Source organism: Spinacia oleracea, chromosome 6, assembly GCF_020520425.1.
Source record: "Spinacia oleracea cultivar Varoflay chromosome 6, BTI_SOV_V1, whole genome shotgun sequence".
Classification (NCBI taxonomy): domain Eukaryota; kingdom Viridiplantae; phylum Streptophyta; class Magnoliopsida; order Caryophyllales; family Amaranthaceae; genus Spinacia; species Spinacia oleracea.
In genome coordinates, this window is record NC_079492.1 from 9,468,269 (window position 1) to 9,490,984 (window position 22,716).

A 22,716-nucleotide genomic window follows, 5' to 3' on the forward strand; every position below is an offset into this window, starting at 1 on the left:
TACAATTCTCTGGCCTCTTTTGGCAATAGTGGGCTGTTTGGGCCTATTGTGCTTAGTCATTCACTTGGGATACATACTAATTAAGCCCCTTTCCAGGTATAGGTTTTATACATACATTTATACACACTTAAATACATACACTGTAGATACCTAGATTAATACCCATGCCTCGGAGTAGACTTCGTATGATTTCTGCTTTAGGGGGCGCAATACGTGCCATGTGTCACGTCCTCATTGGTACACGAAGGCACGGTAATTTTGCCCACAACATTTGCCCCTCAAGAAGGGCATTTCTGGAAACACATTCCGGGTATCGCTTCTTGACTCTTGTTTTGCATCTTCATCTTTGGGTCAGGTGTTGAGATGGTGACACGTGTCACCTTTCTCCATTTTGCCCCTCCCTATATATAGAGGTGAGGGGGGGTAAATTTCATTTTTTACATTTCATTTTCACAGAGCTTTCATAGGCGATTTCCGGCGTGTTCCTACCACCATCAGGCGATTTCCGGCCACCAGGAGACTCATCCTTTTCCTCGTCACACTCATCCCGTTCTTCGCGAAACTCATCTCGTTCTTCGCGAAACTCATCCTGTTCTTCACCAAGTACTTCGCAGATCTTTCAAGGTTAGTTTTCGCCTTTCTTGTTTTTGTTATCCTCTCGTCATTTTTCCCTTTGTTAGCGGCCGACCTCTTAGTACTGGGTAAGGGTTTAAAGGTTTTATTTAAGATTTTTCCGCCGTTCATCTTTTGTCGGGGCGGACGTCCAATCGCGTCTTTTTCTTCATTGTTGGTCACCCCTAAGCCGTGCTTCGTTCACTATGCAGAAGGCATGGCTAGAACCAAGCAAACGGCAGATCCGACGCGCCTGCGCTTGCGGGAAGAAGCATCGACACCTCCTAGGGAGAGATATTCTTCCACCGCCTCGGCAGTCGACGAAGAATTTGCCGAACTCTTTCAAGAGATCGACGAGTACGTCGAGGCGGGGGAGCAGGCGGCAAGCTCGTCGGAGGGTAGAGCGAGCCAGGCAGTGGGGGAGCCAAGCGTCGCTCCATTGTCATCGGCCGCCGAGGAACAAGAAGCTGCTCCCCAGCTTATTAGGCCCAGAGGACGGGAGGAGGCCCAATTGCTTCCGTCAGAGATTCACCCAGACGTGGGCTGGATGCGGTGGCTAGACAGGCACGGAGCCAAGATGAGGGATGACCTCTGCGTGGGGGAAGGGTACCAAATGCGCGTGCCGGCCGGTCTGGACTCGACCGTCAGCCTGCTTGCCGAGGGAGAATTCCCTGTGTATGCCGCGTCAATCAAACTCGGCATGAGATTCCCTCCACACCCCTTCGTTGTGGAGGTGTTAGATGGTTTCAATATTGGGGTGGCCCAGCTGACCCCCAACTCATGGGCGGATATCTTTGGCTACATTGCCAAATGTGCATTGAACGACGTGGAGCCGTCCTTCAACGCCTTTCTGCATCTGGTCTCCCTCTCTCGTTCCCCCAGTGCCGCCAAAGGGTGGTTTAATCTGAGCAGCCGTGGTACCTACCAGACAGTGGTCGGCAAGCTCAGCAAGTGGCATATGTGGAGGAAGAGGTGGGTCGTGTTTTATACCGACGACCAGGAGATGTATGAGAGAATGAGCCGTTGGAACTGTGATGCCAACTTCATGGATCGTGACGAGCCCCTTCCCCCCCTTACTGCCGAAGAGTGGGATCAGATAATGGTCCTGTTCAGGGCCAACACTTACCACTTAACAGTGGATAAGAGTTTCCATGTGCCGGCTGAGTGGTTGCCGCACATTAGCCAGTTTCGGAACGAGGCCTTTCTAGCGGCCGTAGGCTTAGGATATTCCATGACTCGAGGTTGTATGCCAATTTATGTGCCGTTCTGCGTTGGTCTATTCATTTTTTCTAACTTTGGATTTCTTTTGTTCACAGAGGAAGGAATGAGCAAGCTATCGGCGGCGGATATTGGGAAGGGCGATATGACCGATTGGATGGCGGACATCTATGAGGCCAAGATGCAGAAAGCCAAGGCCGAGTTGGAGGAGAAGGTGAGTATTCTCTTAGGTTGTCGTTTTTTTTTTCTTTTTTGCAAGTTAAACTTCTCCCGTCCAGCGTCTATAGTGGACGTCTTTTTAGTGACGAGCCGATATCCTGATATCTGACCCGTGTTTGCTAAGGTAGGCCTCGTCACTTTTTATTGACGGGCCCCTTAGTTAGCGTTTTTTCAAGTGACTCGTGATTGATAGGGTACGCCTCGTCATTTTTAAGACGGGCGTCCTTTTTAATGACGAGCCACTATTTGTGAGTGACTTGTGATTGATAAGGTACGCCTCGTCATTTTTAAGACGGGCGTCCTTTTTAATGACGAGCCACTATCTTGTGAGTGTCTTGTGATTGATAAGGTACGCCTCGTCATTTTTAAGACGGGCGTCCTTTTTAATGACGAGCCACTATTTGTGAGTGACTTGTGATTGATAGGGTACGCCTCGTCATTTTTAAGACGGGCGTCCTTTTTAATGACGAGCCACTATCTTGTGAGTGACTTGTGATTGATAAGGTACGCCTCGTCATGTTTAAGACGGGCGTCCTTTTTAATGACGAGCCACTATCTTGTGAGTGACTTGTGATTGATAAGGTACGCCTCGTCATTTTTAAGACGGGCGTCCTTTTTAATGACGAGCCACTATCTTGTGAGTGACTTGTGATTGATAAGGTACGCCTCGTCATTTTTTAAACGGGCGTCCTTTTTAATGACGAGCCACTATCTTGTGAGTGTCTTGCGATTGATAAGGTACGCCTCGTCATTTTTAAGACGGGCGTCCTTTTTAATGACGAGCCACTATCCTGTGAGTGGCTTGTGATCGATGAGGTACGCCTCGTCATTTTGAAGACGGGCGTCCTTTTAATGACGAGCCACTTCATGGTGAGTGACTTGCGATAGATGACGAGGAATAATATTTGACTGTCCTATCTTTTTTAGCAAGCTAAGGACGCGGCTAGGGCGTCAGGGAAGAAGAAGGGGACGACTCTGTCCCAGCTGAAGAAGAGAGCTGTGCCGGCTGGCTCGGAGACTCCGAGTACCTTCAAGAAGCCAAAACCCCTACCTCGCCGTCTCGTGAAGAAAGACGAGTCGAAGGTTGCTGAGGGGGGATGCCCTGATGACGAAGAGATGGGCGTGGACAAGCCGTCTCTGGTGGTGGACTTGGTGGAGGACCCTCTTTCGGGAATCCCGGCCGACGTCCGCTCTCAGATACCGGCGGAGGTGGCCCGCCGAGCTAGGTCTTCGGGCGGTAAGTATTATTCGAACGTCGTTCAAACGTATCGAGCCTCCTCTGGCAGTTCTTCTTACTCTCCGCGTCATCCTAAGGCCATTGTTTTTCCTATAGCCAAAGACAAAGGGAAGGATGCAGCTGCTGCCGAGGATGAGAACGTACCTGCTACTCCACACTATTCGTCAAAGGATAGGGTGGCTATATGCCGCAAGGTTTTTAAGGCCGTCCCCGCTGAGTATGTTGCTTCTCTTCCTGGCCGCAAGACTGACGCCCAGTTTGGTGCGATCCAGGCCACTCTTCTCGACGTAAGTCTATTTCCAACTTGCTTGTACTTGTCTTCCCTTTTAGAGTCATTTACTAATATGTAGCTTCTTCTGCAGTTGTTCTGCCGCATGGAATTCTGCAAGAGCTGGAAGGCCCGCACTGCTGAGGAGCTCAAAGCTCAGGTGGCTGAGTCCACCCACCATGGTGACTATGCGTTCAAGTCCATTGAAGAGGTCCGCCTGCAGATGCAGACGACCATAGACCTTCAAGCGAAGGAGGTGGCTGCGTTGAGATCTGACAAGGCCGAGCTGCTTAAGAAGATCTTGGCGCAGGACAAGGACATGGTGGCAATGGTCGAGGAAGCCAAGACAGCGGCGGCGGAAATACGGGCGCTTCAGGACCAGTTGCGGGAGTACCCTCAGGTCAAGGAGGCGGCTGAGGAAGCCGAGCATCTTCGTGGGGAGCTAGAGACGGCCAGATCGCAAGTTCGCACCTTGCGTGAGCGTCTTCTGGAATCCTATGATCAGGGGGAACAAGCGACCAAGGACGCTGTTAAGCACGCCTGGGAGAGCCACATGTCAGAGTATGATCTTGGGTGGTTCCAGCGGCGAATGGAGCACAGTGCCGCTGTGTTGGCTGCTGAACGTCTTGGTCAGCCGCCCCCTGAGTTTGTATCATCTGATGATGAGGACGATGCGGCCGCCCCCTGATTTGCTTCCTTTCCTATTTTTTTTTAAAAAAAATTTTATTCAAGCGTTCCAGTGCCTAAGGGCAAAAACAATTATGTTGTAAAGTTTTGGCGCTGATGGCGTCTGTATCATTGTGCCTGCTGAGCACACAACAATTCTCTTTCTTTTTCCTGGTCAGGAATTCTGAGCTACTTTCACACGCCTTTCTACGGGCGTTGTTTTATAAGTAAATAGGTTTTTTGATGTTTCTCCTATCTCGCATTTACTTGCTCTTCATAATTTGATTATTCCTTGATCAATAGGCTTAATAGGCTTAATCAATAGGTATGGTTGCCAAGGTGCATCCGAGAGTACACTAAGCACGTTAATGCCGCAGGCAACTGAGTAGGCGCTAGGCCCTACTTTGGTCGTCACTTTCTTTGGCGAGCGTGTCTATAACGATATTGATTGGCGCAAGTCAATCAATAGGTATGATTGCCGCTAGACATGCTCGTCAAATGGACTGGCCGGCCAAACATTCGTGCCGCCGCGCTTTTTAGCAAGCAACCTTTGTTTCGAAGTGTTTGGTGCCGCTGGCAACTGAGCATGCGCTAGGCCCTACTTTGGTCGTCACTTTCTTTGGCGAGCGTGTCTATGACGATATTGATTGACGCAAGTCAATCAATAGGTATGATTGCCGCTAGACATGCTCGTCAAACGGACTGGCCGGCCAAACATTAGTGCCGCCGCGCTTTTTAGCAAACACCCTATGTTTCAAAGTTTCGAAGTTATACAATTAGGCTTTGTTTCGAAGTTAATCGTGCCGCTGAACTTTTGAGCGGACAACCTTTGTTTCCAAGTGTTTGGTGCCGCTGGCAACTGAGCATGCGCTAGGCCCTACTTTGGTCGTCACTTTCTTTGGCGAGCGTGTCTATAACGATATTGATTGACGCAAGTCAATCAATAGGTATGATTGCCGCTAGACATGCTCGTCAAACGGACTGGCCGGCCAAACATTCGTGCCGCCGCGCTTTTTAGCAAACACCCTATGTTTCAAAGTTTGTTCATGCCGCTGGGCTTTTGAGCGAACAACCTATGTTTCAAAGTTGTTCATGCCGCTGGGCTTTTGAGCGAACAACCTATGTTTCAAAGTTGTTCATGCCGCTGGGCTTTTGAGCGAACAACCTATGTTTCAAAGTTGTTCATGCCGCTGGCACGTATTATGCTGTACTGGTCGGCCAGCGGCTTGCTTATATTAGGAGGGTAGTTGGATAGGTGATCAGCCTACAACTTGGTGCTAATCTGGGCCACTACTTAGGCTTCAAACAATTAGTCTTGCTGAGTTTTTGCTAATCTGGGCCACTTCTCAGGCCGTCATACAATTAGGCTTTGGTTATGCATTGGAGTGTATATGTTTATATTCATTGTGCGAACAATAAATATTACGAAACAAATAGAGTAGTATTATTTATAACTTTGCAAGGCGAATTTAGCCGGTTACAAAAGTAATTACTACCCTACTATGACCATTAGAGGCCGCCCCTTGGGCAATGGATCGTGGTAAGTAAGACAAGGCTTAGCACATATCTTAGAAGAAATATTTCTTGAGGTTGTCGGCATTCCAAGTGCGTGAAATAGGGCGGCCTTGCATGTCTTGAATGCGGTAGGTTCCATCTCTAACTTCATCATAGATCTCGTAAGGTCCCTCCCAAGTGGGCGTCAGCTTACCTTGTTCATTTGCTCGTCCTGTGGACTCCATTTTTCTGAGGACAAAATCTCCCACTTTGAGCACTCTATTAGAGACTCTCTTGTTGTATTCTCTTGCCATCCTTATCTTGTACAGCTGTTGCCTGAGCGCTGCATTTCCTCTAACCTCGGGCAGAAAGTCCAAGGCTGCTTTCATTGTCTCCCAGTTAGCATTTTCGTCATACAGCATGACTCTCAACGTTGGCTCACACATTTCTATGGGTAGGACAGCCTCGGCGCCATAGGCTAGCAGGAAGGGCGTTTCACCGGTTGAATTCTTAGCCGTGGTGCGGATGGACCATAAGACATTTGGCAGCTCATCAGCCCATAGACCTTTGGCTTCGTCAAGCTTCTTTTTAATTCCTTCAGAGATAATTTTGTTGAACGCCTCAACCTGACCATTGGCTTGGGGTCGTCCGACTGATGCAAAACAGGTGTGTATACCGTGATCTGCCAGCCACTCTTTCAGCTTAGGCGTCTCAAACTGGGGCCCATTATCGAAGACTATAGCCTGTGGAATCCCAAAGCGAGTCATGATGTTCTTCCAAATGAATACTCTCACATCAGCAGTTTTTATGTTTTTGAGCGCTTCTGCCTCCACCCATTTGGTGAAGTAATCTACGGCAACGATGACATAACGCCTTCCCCCTGGTGCGGTCGTGAATGGGCCTAGGAGATCCATCCCCCATTTAGCAAATGGAATTGGGCTTATAATGGGCGTCAGAACTCGTGCCGGTTGATGTATTAGGTGAGAAAAGCGCTGACATTTGTCACACTTCTTGACCAGTGAGATTGCGTCCTCCTTAAGGGTCGGCCAGTAATAGCCGGTTCGAAGTGCCTTTTCAGCCAAAGCCCTTCCACCAATATGCGAGCTGCACAACCCCTGATGAAGGTCTTCTAAAATTTCCTGCCCCTTCTCAGGTGTTACACATCTTAACAAAGGACGGGAGTAGGCCTTTTTGTAGAGGGTGCCGTTCCACATTTCAAACCAAGAACATTTCTTTTGAAGTTTTGCCGCTTCCCTTGAGTCTTCGGGCAAGACTCCATTCATTTTGAAGTTTACTATGTCATCCATCCATGTGGACGTTCTGTCAAGAGTTTCCACTTCCATTTGCTCAACACTTTTGTGCTCTTTTACCTCCCAGAACACGTGCCGAGGGGTATCACAAGACGCGGAACTTGCCAACTTTGACAGGGCATCAGCTTGGTTATTTTCCGAGCGAGGGACTTGCCTTACTTCAAAACTTTTCAGTGGCTCTACTTCCTGATGGACGGCCTGCATGTATTTGACCATAGTCGGATCCCTAGCTTCGTAGGTCCCATTAACTTGGCTCACAATCAGTTGGGAGTCAGATAGTGCTACAATCTCCTCGGCGCCTGCCGCCTTACACATTTTAATGCCACAAAGCAGGGCTTCATATTCGGCTTCATTATTTGACGCCTGGAAGTTAAATCGCATAGCATATTCAAAAGTATCTCCTTCTGGGGAGTGACAGATTATCCCTGCTCCACATCCATTCTGTGTGGATGAGCCGTCTACATACACTGTCCACACTGTGCTTGTATTCTTGGCAAAGTCTGGCCTCGTCATTTCAACAATGAAGTCGGCACATGCCTGCCCCTTGACAGCTTTCCTCGGCTCATAGGTGATATCAAAGGCGTTCAGCTCTATTGCCCAATTCAGCATTCGTCCTGACGCCTCCAGCTTTGTGAAGGGCAGTTTGAGCGGCTGATCGGTGTAGATCACAATTTTGTGAGCTAAGAAATAAGGACGGAGCTTTTTGCTGGCCATGAACAGAGCTAAGCCAAACTTTTCCACTGTAGGATATCTAACTTCAGCATTTTGAAGAACATGACTGACAAAGTATACCGGCATCTGTATTCCCTCCCTCTCTGTCAGTAGAACGGCACTCAACGAGTGCTCGGACACGGCGAGATACATGTACAAAGTCTCTCCTAGCAAGGGACTAACAAGACGAGGCAAGGTGTGTAAGTGCTCCTTTAATCTGACCAATGCCGCCTCGGCCTCGTCCGACCATTCAAACTTGGCCTTCTTTCTGACAGATCTAAAAAAGTAGTGGCACTTGTCTCCAGCCCTGGAAAGGAATCTGCCCAGGGCGGCCAAGCAACCTGTGAGCCGCTGGACCTCCTTCACTGTCTTTGGTGAGCTCATATCAATTACTGCCTGGATTTTGTCTGGGTTAGCTTCAATTCCTCTTTCATCAATCAAGAAACCTAAGAATTTGCCTGCCGTCACCCCGAACACACACTTCTTAGGATTCAACCTCATCTTGTAAGCTCGAATAGTCTCAAATGTCTCTCTGAGATCAGTTATATGCGCCGCCCTCAGCTTACTTTTTACGATCATATCGTCAATGTAAGCTTCAATATTCCTGCCGAGCTGCTTAATGAACACAGTGTTAATAAGACGCTGAAAAGTGGCCGGTGCATTTTTTAACCCAAACGGCATCACCTTGTAGCAGTAAAGGCCTTGTTCAGTAACAAATGACGTTTTCTCCTGGTCGTCAGGCCACAACGGAATCTGGTGAAACCCTGAGTAGGCATCCATAAAGCTCATCATGGCATGCCCCGCTGTAGAGTCGACGAGCCGGTCAATCTTGGGCAATGGGAAACTGTCCTTTGGACATGCCCTATTGAGGTTGGTGTAATCAACACACATTCTCCAGGTACCATTAGGTTTTTTGACGAGGACCACATTAGCAACCCAGTCGGGGTACTGACTAGGCCTGACGAACCCAGCCTCCATCAACTTCTGTATTTCCGCGGCTGCCGCCTGATTTCTATCTTCCCCATGGTTCCTTTTCTTCTGACGAACCGGTTTAACGGTTGGGTCCACATTCAGCTTATGGACGGCCACAGCAGGGTCAATACCCGGCATTTCGTCCACCGTGAAAGCAAAGATATCTTCAAATTCTCTCAAAAGGTGGACCAATTCTGCCGCCAGCGGGTCGTCAGGAGAAATCCCAATGGGCACTACTCTGTCAGGTTTGTCTGTGTTTAAAACCACATTGAAATGGGCCCCAACAGGCTCTGGGCGTCTCTCTTCCATGTGCCCTGCTGAGATAGCTAATGTTTCTTTGACGACCTTGGGTTGCGTGTCGCCACATTTTCGTTTGTTGCTCGACGTCCCTTTCTCTTCACCCGTCCCCCATGCTTCTGGACTCAAGGTGGTTAGGTAGCAATCTCTAGCTTGTTGCTGGTCACCATGTATGGTGCTGACGCTCCCATCGTCACAAATGATCTTAAGAAGCATCAGATGAGTCACAATGACAGCCTTTGCCCTGTTCAATGTGGGACGCCCCAAGATGATGTTATATGCCGTCAGATCTTTCACTATGAGAAAACGGACATCCATTTGCCGAGATTCCTTTTTATTTCCCATCCTCAGAGGAAGGGTAATTATGCCGACTGGGTGGATGACACTACCTCCGAAGCCTATAATGGGATAGTGGATTTTCTCAATTTTTGAGGGATCATGTTGCAGCCGATTCAAGCACTCTAGACTAATTATGTCCGACGAACTTCCTGTATCAACCAAAATACGCCTAACCCTTAGGTTAGCTACTTTTAACTCAATTACCAAAGGATCGTCATGCGGGGTGGAGATTTTACCACGGTCGGCCTCGCCGATTTCAACTTTTGGAAACGGGTCAACTGTGGCCTTGCCGGACAGCATCACTTGTCCCAGTCGCTTGGCATAATCCTTCTGGCCCCTCATGGTCGGCCCGCCGGCGGCCAATCCTCCTGAGATGACTGCCACGCACTCCGGGTCGGTACGATTCCCATCTTCCTCCGAGGGGGGGGATTTGTTTTTCTTGTAGAAGGGTTTGCCAGAACCTCCCGTGTTCCTGCTGATATAACTTTTTAAGAACCCCTTGGTGGCTAGGCCATCCAATGCCCTTTTCAAGCTCTTACATTCATTGGTGTCATGCCCAATGTCACTGTGAAAGTGACAGTACAGTTTGGGGTCCCTACTTTCTGGTGGTGACTTCATGGGAAATGGACGATCAATGTCATATTTGGACCCGACGTCCATCAGGATTGTGTACATGTCTGTGTTATACTCGAAACGCTCCCGATCATAAGTTCTGGGCCGTTTCTGACCTGCCGCTCCGGGGGCCCTGTCTGATTCTTTTGCAATAGCCCACGTCCCGTTAGGCCGGTTCTTCTTTTCAAATTTCTCCTTTTTTGCCGCTAGCTCGGCGTTATCACTTCCTCTGGGGTCTTTCGGGACGCTGCAAATCTCTGTTGCATGAATGAAGGCCTCCGCCTCATCCAGCACTTCTGCCATTGTTCGGACGCTTTTCTTTACCAGATCAAACTTGAAAGAGCCCTTTTTAAGCCCTCGAATGAAGTTATCGAATGCAACACCATCTGGCAAATCCGGAATTTGCCCTGCCTCTAGATTGAATCTCTTCACATAACTCCTCAGGGACTCGTCCTTCCCTTGCTGAATCCTACTCAGATGCATGCTCGTCTTCTTCTCTTCCTTGTGAGCCATGAACCGAGTAGAGAACAATAGCTCGAGCTCCGAAAAAGAGCGAATAGTTCCGGCTGGAAGTCTCTCGAACCACTTAGAGGCTACTCCTTTGAGTGTGCCCGGGAAATACTTACACCAAGTTGAGTCAGTTGTTCCTTGGACATACATGTGATGCCGGTAAACCAAGAGGTGCATGTCCGGATCTGTGGTACCATCGTAAGCATCAATGTTGGGCGGCTTGACTTTGGGTTCCCTCGGGGCTCTCATGATAGAGTCTGCAAAAGGGGTGGTGTGCCCTAATGCCATGTTGGACACCCCCTCCTGAATGTGATATACAGGGTCTTGACGCCTGGAGTAAGGTAGCCGCAGGGAGGACTCGCGTCCGCGAGTTTGACGGGTTGGACGGGTGGCCCCTGGACGTGCCTGGCTCAGATGCGTATAAGTTGGATGAGGGAGAGGTCTATCCGGCATGACGGGGGTTGACCCGGTGTCAGAAAGTTCCGACTCAGAGTCGGGCAACTGCTCTGCGCGTGGCTGCTCACGTCCTCGGGACGTTTCTCCGACCAGCCGCCGTGGCATTCGGCGTGGTAGGTAAGACATGGTCTGATTTGGCTGACTTGTTGGCGGCTGTCTCCTTAGGTCCTCGCCTGTCAGCCTGGTCCAGACATTTGGGGGGCGTAAAGAAAGTGTTGGCCTATTGCTTGCCGGCCTCTCATGATTTGCAGCCACAGCAGTGGTGTAAATCAGCATACTCTTCTGTACCTCAGCATTAACTGTCTTCCCTACATCAGCTTGGAACTCGGCCAAAATAGCCCGAAGAGCACCCACAGAGACAGGCATATCAGGGTTCTCCTCTATTACCGTATCCACCCGAGGATCCAGGTGTCCTCCAGGAGGGGTGCGATTGGCCTGGTCGTCCTCCTCGCTGAGCACCTCTACCTCGGCAGTGTGATGAGGGGTGTGCCCGGCCGCAAATGTACGTGCGGCATCTTCAGTGATTCTTGTGGCCGGCGTATGATGTTCAGTCGGCATTTCTCTTTCGAGGGGTGGCCGCTCTACGCGTGTAGGCCGCCCAGCATCGTTGTCCTGTCGTTGATCTTCCATGTTACCGTACCTCCCCACAGACGGCGCCAAATGTTGTGGGGTTTTTCCGGTGAGATACCTGGGAGGTTTCTTGGTAACTTTTACAGATTAAACAAGATTGTATTTTTATAGAGAGAGAAAGTAGAGAGAAGGCAGAGCAGTAATTGCTCTCGAATGTATTGATTGTGACCCTTTTTTCTAGGGAAGTGGGAATATTTATAGTACTAGGTTTTTGGGGGAATGACCTAATATTCCCCTTACATGATTGGCTGGGGAATGGGAGGAGGACACGTGTCCTTTCTCCTTACAATTCTCTGGCCTCTTTTGGCAATAGTGGGCTGTTTGGGCCTATTGTGCTTAGTCATTCACTTGGGATACATACTAATTAAGCCCCTTTCCAGGTATAGGTTTTATACATACATTTATACACACTTAAATACATACACTGTAGATACCTAGATTAATACCCATGCCTCGGAGTAGACTTCGTATGATTTCTGCTTTAGGGGGCGCAATACGTGCCATGTGTCACGTCCTCATTGGTACACGAAGGCACGGTAATTTTGCCCACAACAGATATGTATGAATGAGCTAGTACGTACGTGTTGTCTTTGACGATCTCCAACTAGTTTATAGCCCGTGTAACACATTGTTACTATTAAAACGTAATCACCTATGGAGCAATCACTCAGTTCACCATTGTTTGTAACCATATTCTACCTTCATCAGTATAATCCTATAAGTATAACCTAAAATATATGTTCAATGAAATAAAGAAAGAACAAAAAGCACAAGTACGTTTGACATGATTTTAAATTTTATATGGAGGCTAAGGCAAATAACGAGAATTCAAGACAACATGAAAGAAAAAAAAAAAGAAAAAGCATACCCAAGTGTAGTAGAATGACCAACAGTGACACTAGGTCCAACCATTAACCATGATCCAACATGCTAATGCTGGGGCATCAAGAACTCGAACTCTAACTTCACAAGATCTCACTTGACAACAAAAGGTCAATATCTAAATTGCTACTGTACAACAAAGATGTTCCAAAAGTGGCACGCTTTTTAGCATTAATAAAATATGTACTTCCTATATGGTTTTTGTTACCAAATATTATTTTAAGGAATATTTAATATTCATTTACTTAAAAGAATACAATTGCAATATTTATATAAAATGTCACACACTTATCACTTGCATAGACACTAGTAATAAAATAAATAAACTGTTTGGGAATACAAACGGCTCACAACACGTCGACACATGGGCCCTACACAGTAGGCCCAGACGGACATTAAGTTGAATAAAGTACGAATATTAGGGATGGCCCACGGAGGACGGCCCACAAGGGTCGGCCGACCCGTAGTCATTAAGGCCCTTCCAATCATACTCCGCATAATGGAGGGACTCACAGATCTGATAGAAGTCGGTTGGACAAAGAGTTCGTGTTGACTAAGGAATCATATTAGGGTTTCTATCCTATATTCCTATATATATACAACCCGGATACATGGCAGAGGGGACGGAATCAATAAACCTTAAACCTAATTCTGGAACTTAAGCCCAGAACCTCCGTATAACTCCGGTCTAGGAAGAAGACTCTAGAAGACCTCTCGTCGTCTTTACCGTACGACTCATTAGTCAAGGATCCCCTGTATTTTTACCGAAACAATTTGGCGCCGTCTGTGGGGATTCAAACAAAAAGCTAGCAAGAAACCATGTCTAATGGAGATTACGATGGACGAGTCCGTACCAACTCTACGGGATCTGGAGAGAACGGCTTCCACCAGGACCAACCCATGGATGACGCGGAACCCACAGGTCTCAATATGACCAACCGGGTATCCGACGATCGACCTAGGGTGGAAACCCCTGTTGTGGCCAAACTGATTGCCGAAAACCTTCCAGGATCCTCGAACGCTGCACCAATCACGCCGGAACAAGTGGCCGGCTGCATGAAATTGATGAAAAACCTACTCGAGGCCGTCTCTCAGGCCGCGACGCCTCATCAGAACCAGCCTAGGGTGGAACCTATCCGCCAAGAGAATAGGGCAGAGCCCTCCAGGAAAACCCTAAGCAGGCACAAGACCGGTGAGACAAGATCTCACCGCAGAATCTGGAGAAGAGAGGACGCCCCCAACCAAACAAGGAGACGTTCTCCCCCCAGAGGATCAGTCCGGACCCCCAGAAGTTGGGAATGTATGAGAACAGATTGGGAAGAAGAAGAGTGGACTAGCAAGAACGCCCAAGAAAGACACCCCTCGTGGTTCGTGGCCGAACAGGAAGAATCATCTGGGTCCTCTCGTTCTGAGTACGCTCCGAGACGACGAAGAAGGACACGGACACCACCTAAGAGGATTGAGAATGAGCAACCCCGCCTTCGATCCGAGGTGGTGCTCCCCACACCCACGTCCCTCGAAGGACGATCCCCCACAAGGGCTCAATCACGGAGGCCGTCACCACACAACGGGAGAGGTTGCTATCCCACTCGACCGTCGTTCGATCGATCACCTCTAAGGAGGGAAAGGTCTGGGCACGACGCCGGGGGGCACACCGGTCGACACCCCAGCGACCTCATGATCCCAAAAGGTTCCCCTTTCACTCCAGGGATCCTTGAGGAACCTCTCCCAAGGATGAAGCTCCCTAGCCACATCAAGTATGACGGCACCACAGATCCCGACGATCACATAGCTGCGTACGAAGGACATATGTACCTATACACCGCATCCTCGGCAGTATGGTGCAAGTGCTTCCCAGCTACGCTAAGAGGTTTGGCCCAAACCTGGTTCAAAAACATAAGGGCCGGATCCATCCGCAACTTCAGGCAGTTGTCGAAGCAATTCTGTGAGCACTTTGTCAGCAACAAACGTAGGGAGAAAACATCAGCCGAACTGTGGAGCGTGAAGCAGCGAGGGGATGAAAGCCTAAGAGACTATCTTGGTCGGTTCAACTGAGAAGTTGTGATGATACCCGATATTAAGCCGGACGTCGCCATACTGGCTCTTACTCATGGCCTACGTAAAAGCAGGTATAGAGATTACCTAGCAAAGAAGAATGTCTCCAACCTAGGAGCTGCTCTTGAAAAGGCGGACGAATACATCAGGATTGAGGAATTTAATAGGACACTGGCCGTATCCAACCATGATGATTACGTCCATCCAACGATGGCAGACTCTAGGAAGGACGACAAAAGGGAGAAGGGTAGTCAAAGAAGAAAGGACAACCGAGAAGACTATGAGAACGACGAACGGAAAGATAAAAAGAAAGACAAGTATGACAGTTACACACCTTTGCTCGTCCCTCGATCACATATATTTGTCATGAACAAAACTGATGACAAATGGCAACGCCCTGGGAAGATGCACTTCAAAAATCGGGATCAGTCTAAATGGTGCGACTTTCATGACGACTATGGCCATACAACCGATGAGTGTCGAGATCTCAAAAACAACGTGGAAGACCTGATTCGGCGAGGCTACTTTAAGCAATACAGGGCTCAAAGCCGAAATCAGGGGGACATGCAGGAAGATAGAAAGGAAGAGGAAGGTTCAACCTTTTAGTGACAATGATAAAACTCAAGGATTTATTGGAGTCTAGATGCAATCAACGTGGATGACCAAGAAGTCAGTGAGCCAACCGATGTTAAATTGGTTGTACTGTTGAAAAGATTCCGACTAAGCGAAATTTTGGTATGTCAATTTTTAGTCAATTAATAAAATAAAGACCAACATTCTGGAATAGATGCATCCGTCTTTTAGTTGTTCTTATTATTATTTCATGTAATCTACTGGTTTATTTATGATTAAAGCAATAAAACGAGCTCGCGTTCGATCGTTATGACTTTGACATTAATATTTTCTTCCATGAGAAATATAGGGATGTAAACAATAAGTACAAATCTCTTAGTTTCTAAGTCAAGCCCTCAACAATATTTCATGTACATGACACCTTGCTTGATGGAGATAATGAAAAACATGAAGTAATTACTAAAACCTAAGAATCTTTCTTGTTCGTCCAACAGGACACAAACAATAAAGATTTAGGTGTTATCCTAACAATACCTACCATCAAGATAATTGTGCGGGAAATCACCACACAATCATCAGTTTGGTGGAGTAATGGAAGTTAATATGAAAAAACCTAATCATCTTTCTTGTTCGTCCAATAGGACACAAACAATAAAGATTTAGGTGCTATCCTAACAAAACCTACCCTCAAGATAATTGTGCGGGAAATCACCACACAATCATCAGTTAGGTGGAGTAATGGAAGTTAATATGAAAAAACCTAAGCATCTTTCTTGTTCGTCCAATAGGACACAAACAATAAAGATTTAGGTGCTATCCTAACAAAACCTACCCTCAAGATAATTGTACGGCTGATCACCAAACAATTATCAGTTAGGTGGCGTAATGGAAGTTAATATACAATAAAACCTATGTGCTTTCTTAAAATGTCCAAAAGACAAGAAAGACTCAGGTACTATCCTAACAAAACCTACCCTCAAGATAATTATACGGCTGATCACCGAACGTTTATCAGTTAGGTGGAGTAATGGAAGTTAATACGGAGAATGAAATAAAAACTATTTAAATGTCCGACCGTCCAAGAGATAAGAAAGACCTAAGTGCTATCCTAATTGGGCCTAACTTATAATATAATTGTTAGACTAAAAGTCTAACAACACAATTAATCAATCATGATTCAAGTACCAATATTGGAAGTTAATAGAAATATACTGCTGTGGATAAGCTCAACATTTATGTTCACTTATTCAAGACTTCAAGTACATTGAACTTCAACAAGATATAACAACAAATGTGAAGCAGTGCAGGTCATCCGATTTTATCCATCCGACCAAGGTAGCCGCCCGAAACCAGCCGGCCACCAGAAAAAGTCGGCCGGCCGGAATAACGTCCGTAGGCCACCGGAAATATTATTGGAAAGACGGTGAAATATGAACGAAAAATCACCGGAACTCGCCGGAGTACTGTCGAAATTCGCCAGAGACTTGCCGGAAAAGTCATGGATAAACATACGAAGGTCGCCGGAGAGATGTGGGTCGACATCGACATCTACAGCTAGCCTACCACCACCAATACAACCACTGGCCGGCCGACCGAAAAAGAAAAGGAAAAAAAAAAATAGTCGGCCACCACCTGTACAGGCGTACAACCACTGGCCGGTCGACAAAAAAAAATTAATAAAATAAAAAAAAAAGTCAGCCACCGCCGGTACAGGCGTACGGCCACTGGCCGGCCGACCGGGAAAAAAAAAAAAAAAAAAGGTAGTCGGCCACCACCAGTACAGGCGTACGGCCACTGGCCGGCCGAACCCAAAAAAAAAGTAGTCGGCCACCACGGTACAGGCGTACGACCACTGGCCGGCCGATCGAAAAAGGAAAAAAAGTCGACTACCACCACGGACGGCGGCGGCCGACCGGCCACCACCATTACAGGTTGTCGAAAAAAAAAAAAAAGTTCGACCAACACCACCGACGTCGACGGCCGACCGACCACCACCAGCCGGCTAGGGCCAGCCGACCACCACTGGTACAACCACTAGCCGGCTGATCGAAAGAAAAATAATAATAATAATAATAATAATAAAAAGGGGCCATCTAGCCATACAGGCTCGCATAGGAAGGAAATCAGTCACGACATCCAACCAACCAGCCGACCGACCATCAAGCCCAGCCAGCCGGCCTCCGGACATGTCCAGCCATCCGGCTGACCACCACGCCCAGCCAGCCGGCCGACCACCAGGAGAGCCGCCCCATGAGTAATTAAAATGAAAGAAGAAAAGAGAAAATAATAAAGGACAAATGAATGGTCAAATCTTCTCCTAGTTTTCAGAAACATGTTGGAGTTGGGAAAGCAAATGCAATTAATGTTATGTGACTTGTCCACAAAGCCAAACAACAAAAGTCTATCAAAATGCACAATATTGTCGTGCATACTTTTTATACGTGGATATTTTTGTCAAATATTTGTACTATTGGAAAGTACGTACGAAAGCTATGTTACATACGGATACGAAAATAGTTATAAAGAAAGAATATCTTATTATTGCACTTAGCCCATAAATTTTGTAACTTACAAAATTATATGGGACTGGGGGGCAAGTTGTTTGGGAATACAAACGGCTCACATCACGTCGACACATGGGCCCTACACAGTAGGCCCAGACGGACATTAACTTGAGTAAAGTGCGAATATTATGGATGGCCCACGGAGGACGGCCCACAAGGGTCGGCCGACCCGTAGTCATTAAGGCCCTTCCAATCATACTCCGCATAATGGAGGGACTCGCAGATCTGATAGAAGTCGGTTGGACAAAGAGTTCGTGTTGACTAAGGAATCATATTAGGGTTTCTATCCTATATTCCTATATATATACAGCCCGGATACATGGCAGAGGGGACGGAATCAATAAACCTTAAACCTAATTCTGGAACTTAAGCCCAGAACCTCCGTATAACTCCGGTCTAGGAAGAAGACTCTAGAAGACCTCTCGTCGTCTTTACCGTACGACTCATTAGTCAAGGATCCCCTGTATTTTTACCTAAACATAAACCATATGCTATAATATATTTGTTGTTGTCCAAAACAAATGAAAAAAGAATGTGAACGAAGAACATTTACATATGAATTTTTTTGGTAAATAAACAATATTATTAACCAAAAATCAAGGCATAGTTTGTACAAGGTCAAAACCAAACTAGGCACACACCAAATTTCCGCCATAAAAAGACTATAAAAGCTAACATGCTAAGTTAAACAACAAACTAAAAAAAAATAACTGACAATCAAAGAAAACTAGAAGTCCAAGATAACATGAAAAAAAAAATGAAAAAAAAAGAATCTTACCCAAGTGTAGTAGAATGAGCCACATTGACATTAGCTAGGTCCAACTAGGGCTGTCAAATCATTTCATCGAATCGTTTTCAAATCGATTAAATATGGTTCGAGTCACTTCGATGTCGGATAATGTCGGGTCAATATTTCTATTCAGATCGGTTTGGATAAATTATGTCTGTGTCATAAATTATTTCGGATTGCACTCGGTTTCGGATCTGGTAACTTCTGCTCGGGTCAATCTCGGGTTCGGTTGGGAATCGTTCGGGTTTAAACGATTTTTTACTGGATTTGGTTCAGATTGAGTTTGGTTCGGGTGTATGTCGGATTCGGGTACAAGTTGATCGATTTACTTTGTGTATGGGTCTTGTCCGGATCGACTAAGTCTCGAATTCCACTACAAAAAAAAGCTCATATAGCGACGGACCAAATCCGTCTCTAAATAGGTCAAATCCATATTGACACTAGATCCAACTAGGGCTGTAAAATCGGGTTATCAGATAGATTAAAAATGGTTAGGGTCACTTCTTTATCGGATAATGTCGGGTCAATATTTCTATTCGAGTCGATTCAGATCGTTTCGAATAACTTCCGTTCGGATGACATCGGGTCATAAATTGTTTCGGATTGCACTCAATTTCGGATCGGGTAACTTCGGCTCGGGTCAATCTTGGGTTCGGTTGGGACTCGTTCGAGATTAAACGATTTTTTACCGGTTTGATTTGGTTCGGATTGAGTTTGGTTCGGGTGCACGTTGGATTCGAGGTACAATTTGATCAATTTACTTCGGGTATGGGTCATGTCCGGATCAGCTACGTCTCCAATTCAGGTCAAATGGGTCGATGAGTCTCAGGTTCGGATCAAGTTCGGATAAGATGCATGTACCTCGAATTCGGGTCAATTATGGATTGGGTTTGAGGTTCAAGTTTAGATAGAGTTAAGTTTGTAATCTTGTGTTAATCGAGTGATGCTCGAGTTTGCAATAAAGTCAGGTCACTATATTATTCTATTACTTCATGCCAAATAAAGATTACTTTTATTACTTTTTCTCCAAATTGTTTAATATAATATAAATAGAACATAAAATAAATCTTCATGTATCGAGTTGGATTTATATATATTTCGTATTTAATAGCTCAATTTGGTTAATTAACTTGTGTTATATTAATGGCGGGTAATTGAGTAGGATTCGGGTTCAATCAAATAATTTTTGAACTGAGCCGAATTTTAGTTTATCGGGTTAACTCGAGTCAAGTTATTTTCGGATATCGATTGAATCGGGTCGGATTGACAACAATTCAAGTGAATTCAGATTTGGATTGACCATGTTCGGGTTAAATCGGGTTCTGGTTTTATTGGGTCGGGTTGAATACAGTTGTCATCGGGAAAAATAGGTTTTCGGATCGGATGCGAATTTGGTTCGGTTAAAAGAAATTAGATGCGAATTGGGTTACGGGTCTCCTCAAGTTGCTAGCGGTTTGGTTAAACGGATTTCGGGTCAACAACGGCTCGGTTCGGGCCGATTTTAGTCTAACCATTTCTCGGATATATTTGGTTAGGATGTCGGTTGGTTATTCGGATCGGGTCACTCTTTAACACCCCTGAGTCCAACCACTACCCTGATCTAACATGTGCGCCCAAAGTAGCTCTTGGGTGGACAAAAACACCAATCTCGACAACTGTTGTGGGATTGATACAAGCCGAGTTCTGAAATAAGCCACTGCCATTACGAGGAAGTAAAAACAGCATGTTATTACCTCCGTTTCAAAATGATATTTACGGTTAATATTTGCACAAATATTAAGACATAATAGAAAAAATGTGGAAAATGGTTGGTGAATAAAATAAAATATGGATAAAATATTATAGATGGGTAAAAAGGTGGGTGAGTGTAAGAAAAATAATTAATAAAATAAGAGAAATTGAGTGAAAAGTTGGAAATATTGTGGGAAAAGAGGGGTAAGATAGTAAATTTTAATGTCCAAAAAAAAAAGCAATGTATAAATAAAATTAGAAAACGGACTAAAACGGAAAGTATAAAGATCACTTTGAAAAAGAGGTAGTAGTAGGTAATAGTACTAAGAATTAAGGCTTAAAAGTTGTACTACATCCGTTTCAAAATGATATTTATGGTTAATTAATATTTGCACAAATATTATATTTGCACAAATATTAAGACAAAATAGAAGAATGTGTGTAAAAAGGTGGGTGAATATAATAAAACGAAAATGATAAAGGTCGCAACATGAGACTTTTAAGCCGTGTCACAATGATGACATGATATGCTTATGTGTCATGATTTAAATTGGAAACTAAAATATTTAACTTATATAACTTATTATAAATGTTTCAAAAAAAAGTAGGAAAATCTTAATATTCTAAATTGTTTCCTTCTTTATATCGACTACCTTATTTACATATTTTAATAGTAAAAATATTGCGTTGATTGTAAAAATATTCTGATGACGCATAGTTTATGTGGCGCCTATATGTACCAATAAACTTCGATGCGTAAGATTGCGGCAACATTTTATTGTCGCAACTTGCGATCTTTATCATCACCCATAATAAAATATGGTAGATGGGTAAAAATGTGGGTGAGTGTAAGAATAATAATTAATAAAGTAAGAGAAATTGAGTGAAAATCTGTAAATATTGTGGGAAAAGAGGGGTAAGATAGTAAATTTACATGTCCAAAATAGAATAAAACAAAGTATAAATAAATTATGAAACGGACTAAAATGAAATGTATAAAGATCATCTTAAGACGGAGATAGTAGTAGCTAGAATTTCTAACAATCTATACCTAGTATTTAAAAAGCGAAACCACATTTGATTAGATGACACGTGTCACCACTTTGATTAGATGACACGTGTAATCCATTCTTTCCTCCATCAATTTGGTTATTTTATTTTATGTTTTCTTTGTTGTTTGATATATATATTATACAACTACAACCGCCTCTTTCACTTCATCTTCCTCATACAACATCAATTCACCAATTCATTCATTCGACATCTTTCACTCCATCTTCCCGATTAACAATCAATATTAATACACTATTTAATTTGATTTATATATTCTTTCGATCTTCAAATTTTACCTCTATTTAAGTCATATATTTTCTCTAAAATCACAAGCTCGATAAAATTAGAACTTAAAAAGATAGACCAAAAAACCATTATACAACCACCCATTCTTTGAACGGGGTCAAAAACTAGTTATTGCTCGAAAGCAACAACATAACTACCATAAATAAACATATGCCGAATTCAATTAGCTAGACCGTACTACAATTATTGCTTGCAATCTTGCATGCAACAACGACACAACGTAACTACCATTGTTGTTTGGATGTACCTTCACCTTAATTCAAGGTAGCTAGCACGTTCCTGATTGCGGGGAAATAGTTCTCCTAGTATTATTAAGGTAAAATAATTCCTCTAACGAAGCCATTGCCCTATTGTCTTTTATGATCTTATCGTAGATAATTGAAAATTTTAATGTACTAATCTCCTGTTGGAGTTTGCATGAGTACCTCGATGGGTAGTATCCCTTCCAGTTGAGATTTTTTCCATTCTCAAAACTCGAAACTCAAGACCTTGATTAAGGAGCAAGAAAACCTTAACGTATCACTCATGCCAACTTCAGTTGGTACTAAGCATACTAACTAATCGTTAATTATAAGGAGTGTTAATATTGACGAATAAGCAAGATCATAACTGGCCATATAAAGTGATTAACAGACACACTCTCCCTCATCCTTTATTGACATGGAATACTTACATGTGTTAATATTAACGAATAAGCAAGATCATAATTAAAGGTCATTAAATATAATGCCAGTATTAGCCTTTAATCACGGTCTTGCTTATTCGTCATCGAAAAACGTCACGGTATTTAATTTGAACTCGTGTTTGATCGAAATTTCTATGTTGTGGAAGATTGACTCGAGTAAAATTGAGTTCGGTCAAGTTGGATCAAGTTTTGGGTTAATTGGTTACTTTAATTAAGCATAATTGGTTACTTTAATTTATTATGTCTTATTACTTCCGTTTTAAAATAGTTTTTACGGTTAATATTTGTACAATAATTAAGACAAAATAGAAAAAGTGTATAATATGGTGGTGGATATAATAAAATATGAATAAAATATGGTAGATTGGTAAAAAAGTGGGTGAGTGTAAGAAAAAATAATTAATAAAGTAAAAGAAAGTGAGTGAAAAGTTGTAAATATTGTGGGGTAAGATAGGTAATTAAGATAATAAATTTTCATGTCAAAAAATAGAATACAACAAAATATAAATAACATTATGAAACAAAC

At 44.6% G+C, this 22,716-nt stretch overlaps 2 protein-coding genes across 2 annotated transcripts; both read left to right on the forward strand.

The window, feature by feature from the left end:
• On the forward strand, nucleotides 1-2,254 carry LOC130462462 (uncharacterized). The gene is made up of 3 exons (XM_056830697.1): nucleotides 1-310; nucleotides 457-624; nucleotides 1,929-2,254. The coding sequence occupies exons 1-3, from the start codon at nucleotides 165-167 to the stop codon at nucleotides 2,002-2,004; spliced, it is 390 nt and encodes a 129-aa protein (XP_056686675.1). The 5' UTR covers nucleotides 1-164; the 3' UTR covers nucleotides 2,005-2,254.
• Nucleotides 2,255-2,965: 711 nt separating this feature from the next.
• LOC130462461 (uncharacterized) lies at nucleotides 2,966-4,708 on the forward strand. Its single transcript, XM_056830696.1, has 3 exons — nucleotides 2,966-3,286; nucleotides 3,383-3,573; nucleotides 3,649-4,708. Exons 1-3 carry the CDS (start codon nucleotides 3,166-3,168, stop codon nucleotides 4,240-4,242), a joined length of 906 nt encoding a protein of 301 aa, XP_056686674.1. The 5' UTR covers nucleotides 2,966-3,165; the 3' UTR covers nucleotides 4,243-4,708.
• The last annotated feature ends 18,008 nt before the right edge of the window (nucleotides 4,709-22,716 follow it).

What these genes read in the sequence shown, in the direction of transcription:
- LOC130462461 (XM_056830696.1), top strand. Translation starts at nt 3,166, where the DNA reads ATGGGCGTGGACAAGCCGTCTCTGGTGGTGGACTTGGTGGAGGACCCT. An exon ending in CCGAGCTAGGTCTTCGGGCG is followed by an intron (nt 3,287 to 3,382) that starts GTAAGTATTATT and finishes TTTTTCCTATAG; the next exon opens with CCAAAGACAAAGGGAAGGAT. An exon ending in TCCAGGCCACTCTTCTCGAC is followed by an intron (nt 3,574 to 3,648) that starts GTAAGTCTATTT and finishes CTTCTTCTGCAG; the next exon opens with TTGTTCTGCCGCATGGAATT.
- LOC130462462 (XM_056830697.1), top strand. Translation starts at nt 165, where the DNA reads ATGCCTCGGAGTAGACTTCGTATGATTTCTGCTTTAGGGGGCGCAATA. An exon ending in TTTCTGGAAACACATTCCGG is followed by an intron (nt 311 to 456) that starts GTATCGCTTCTT and finishes TCATTTTCACAG; the next exon opens with AGCTTTCATAGGCGATTTCC. An exon ending in TACTTCGCAGATCTTTCAAG is followed by an intron (nt 625 to 1,928) that starts GTTAGTTTTCGC and finishes TTTTGTTCACAG; the next exon opens with AGGAAGGAATGAGCAAGCTA.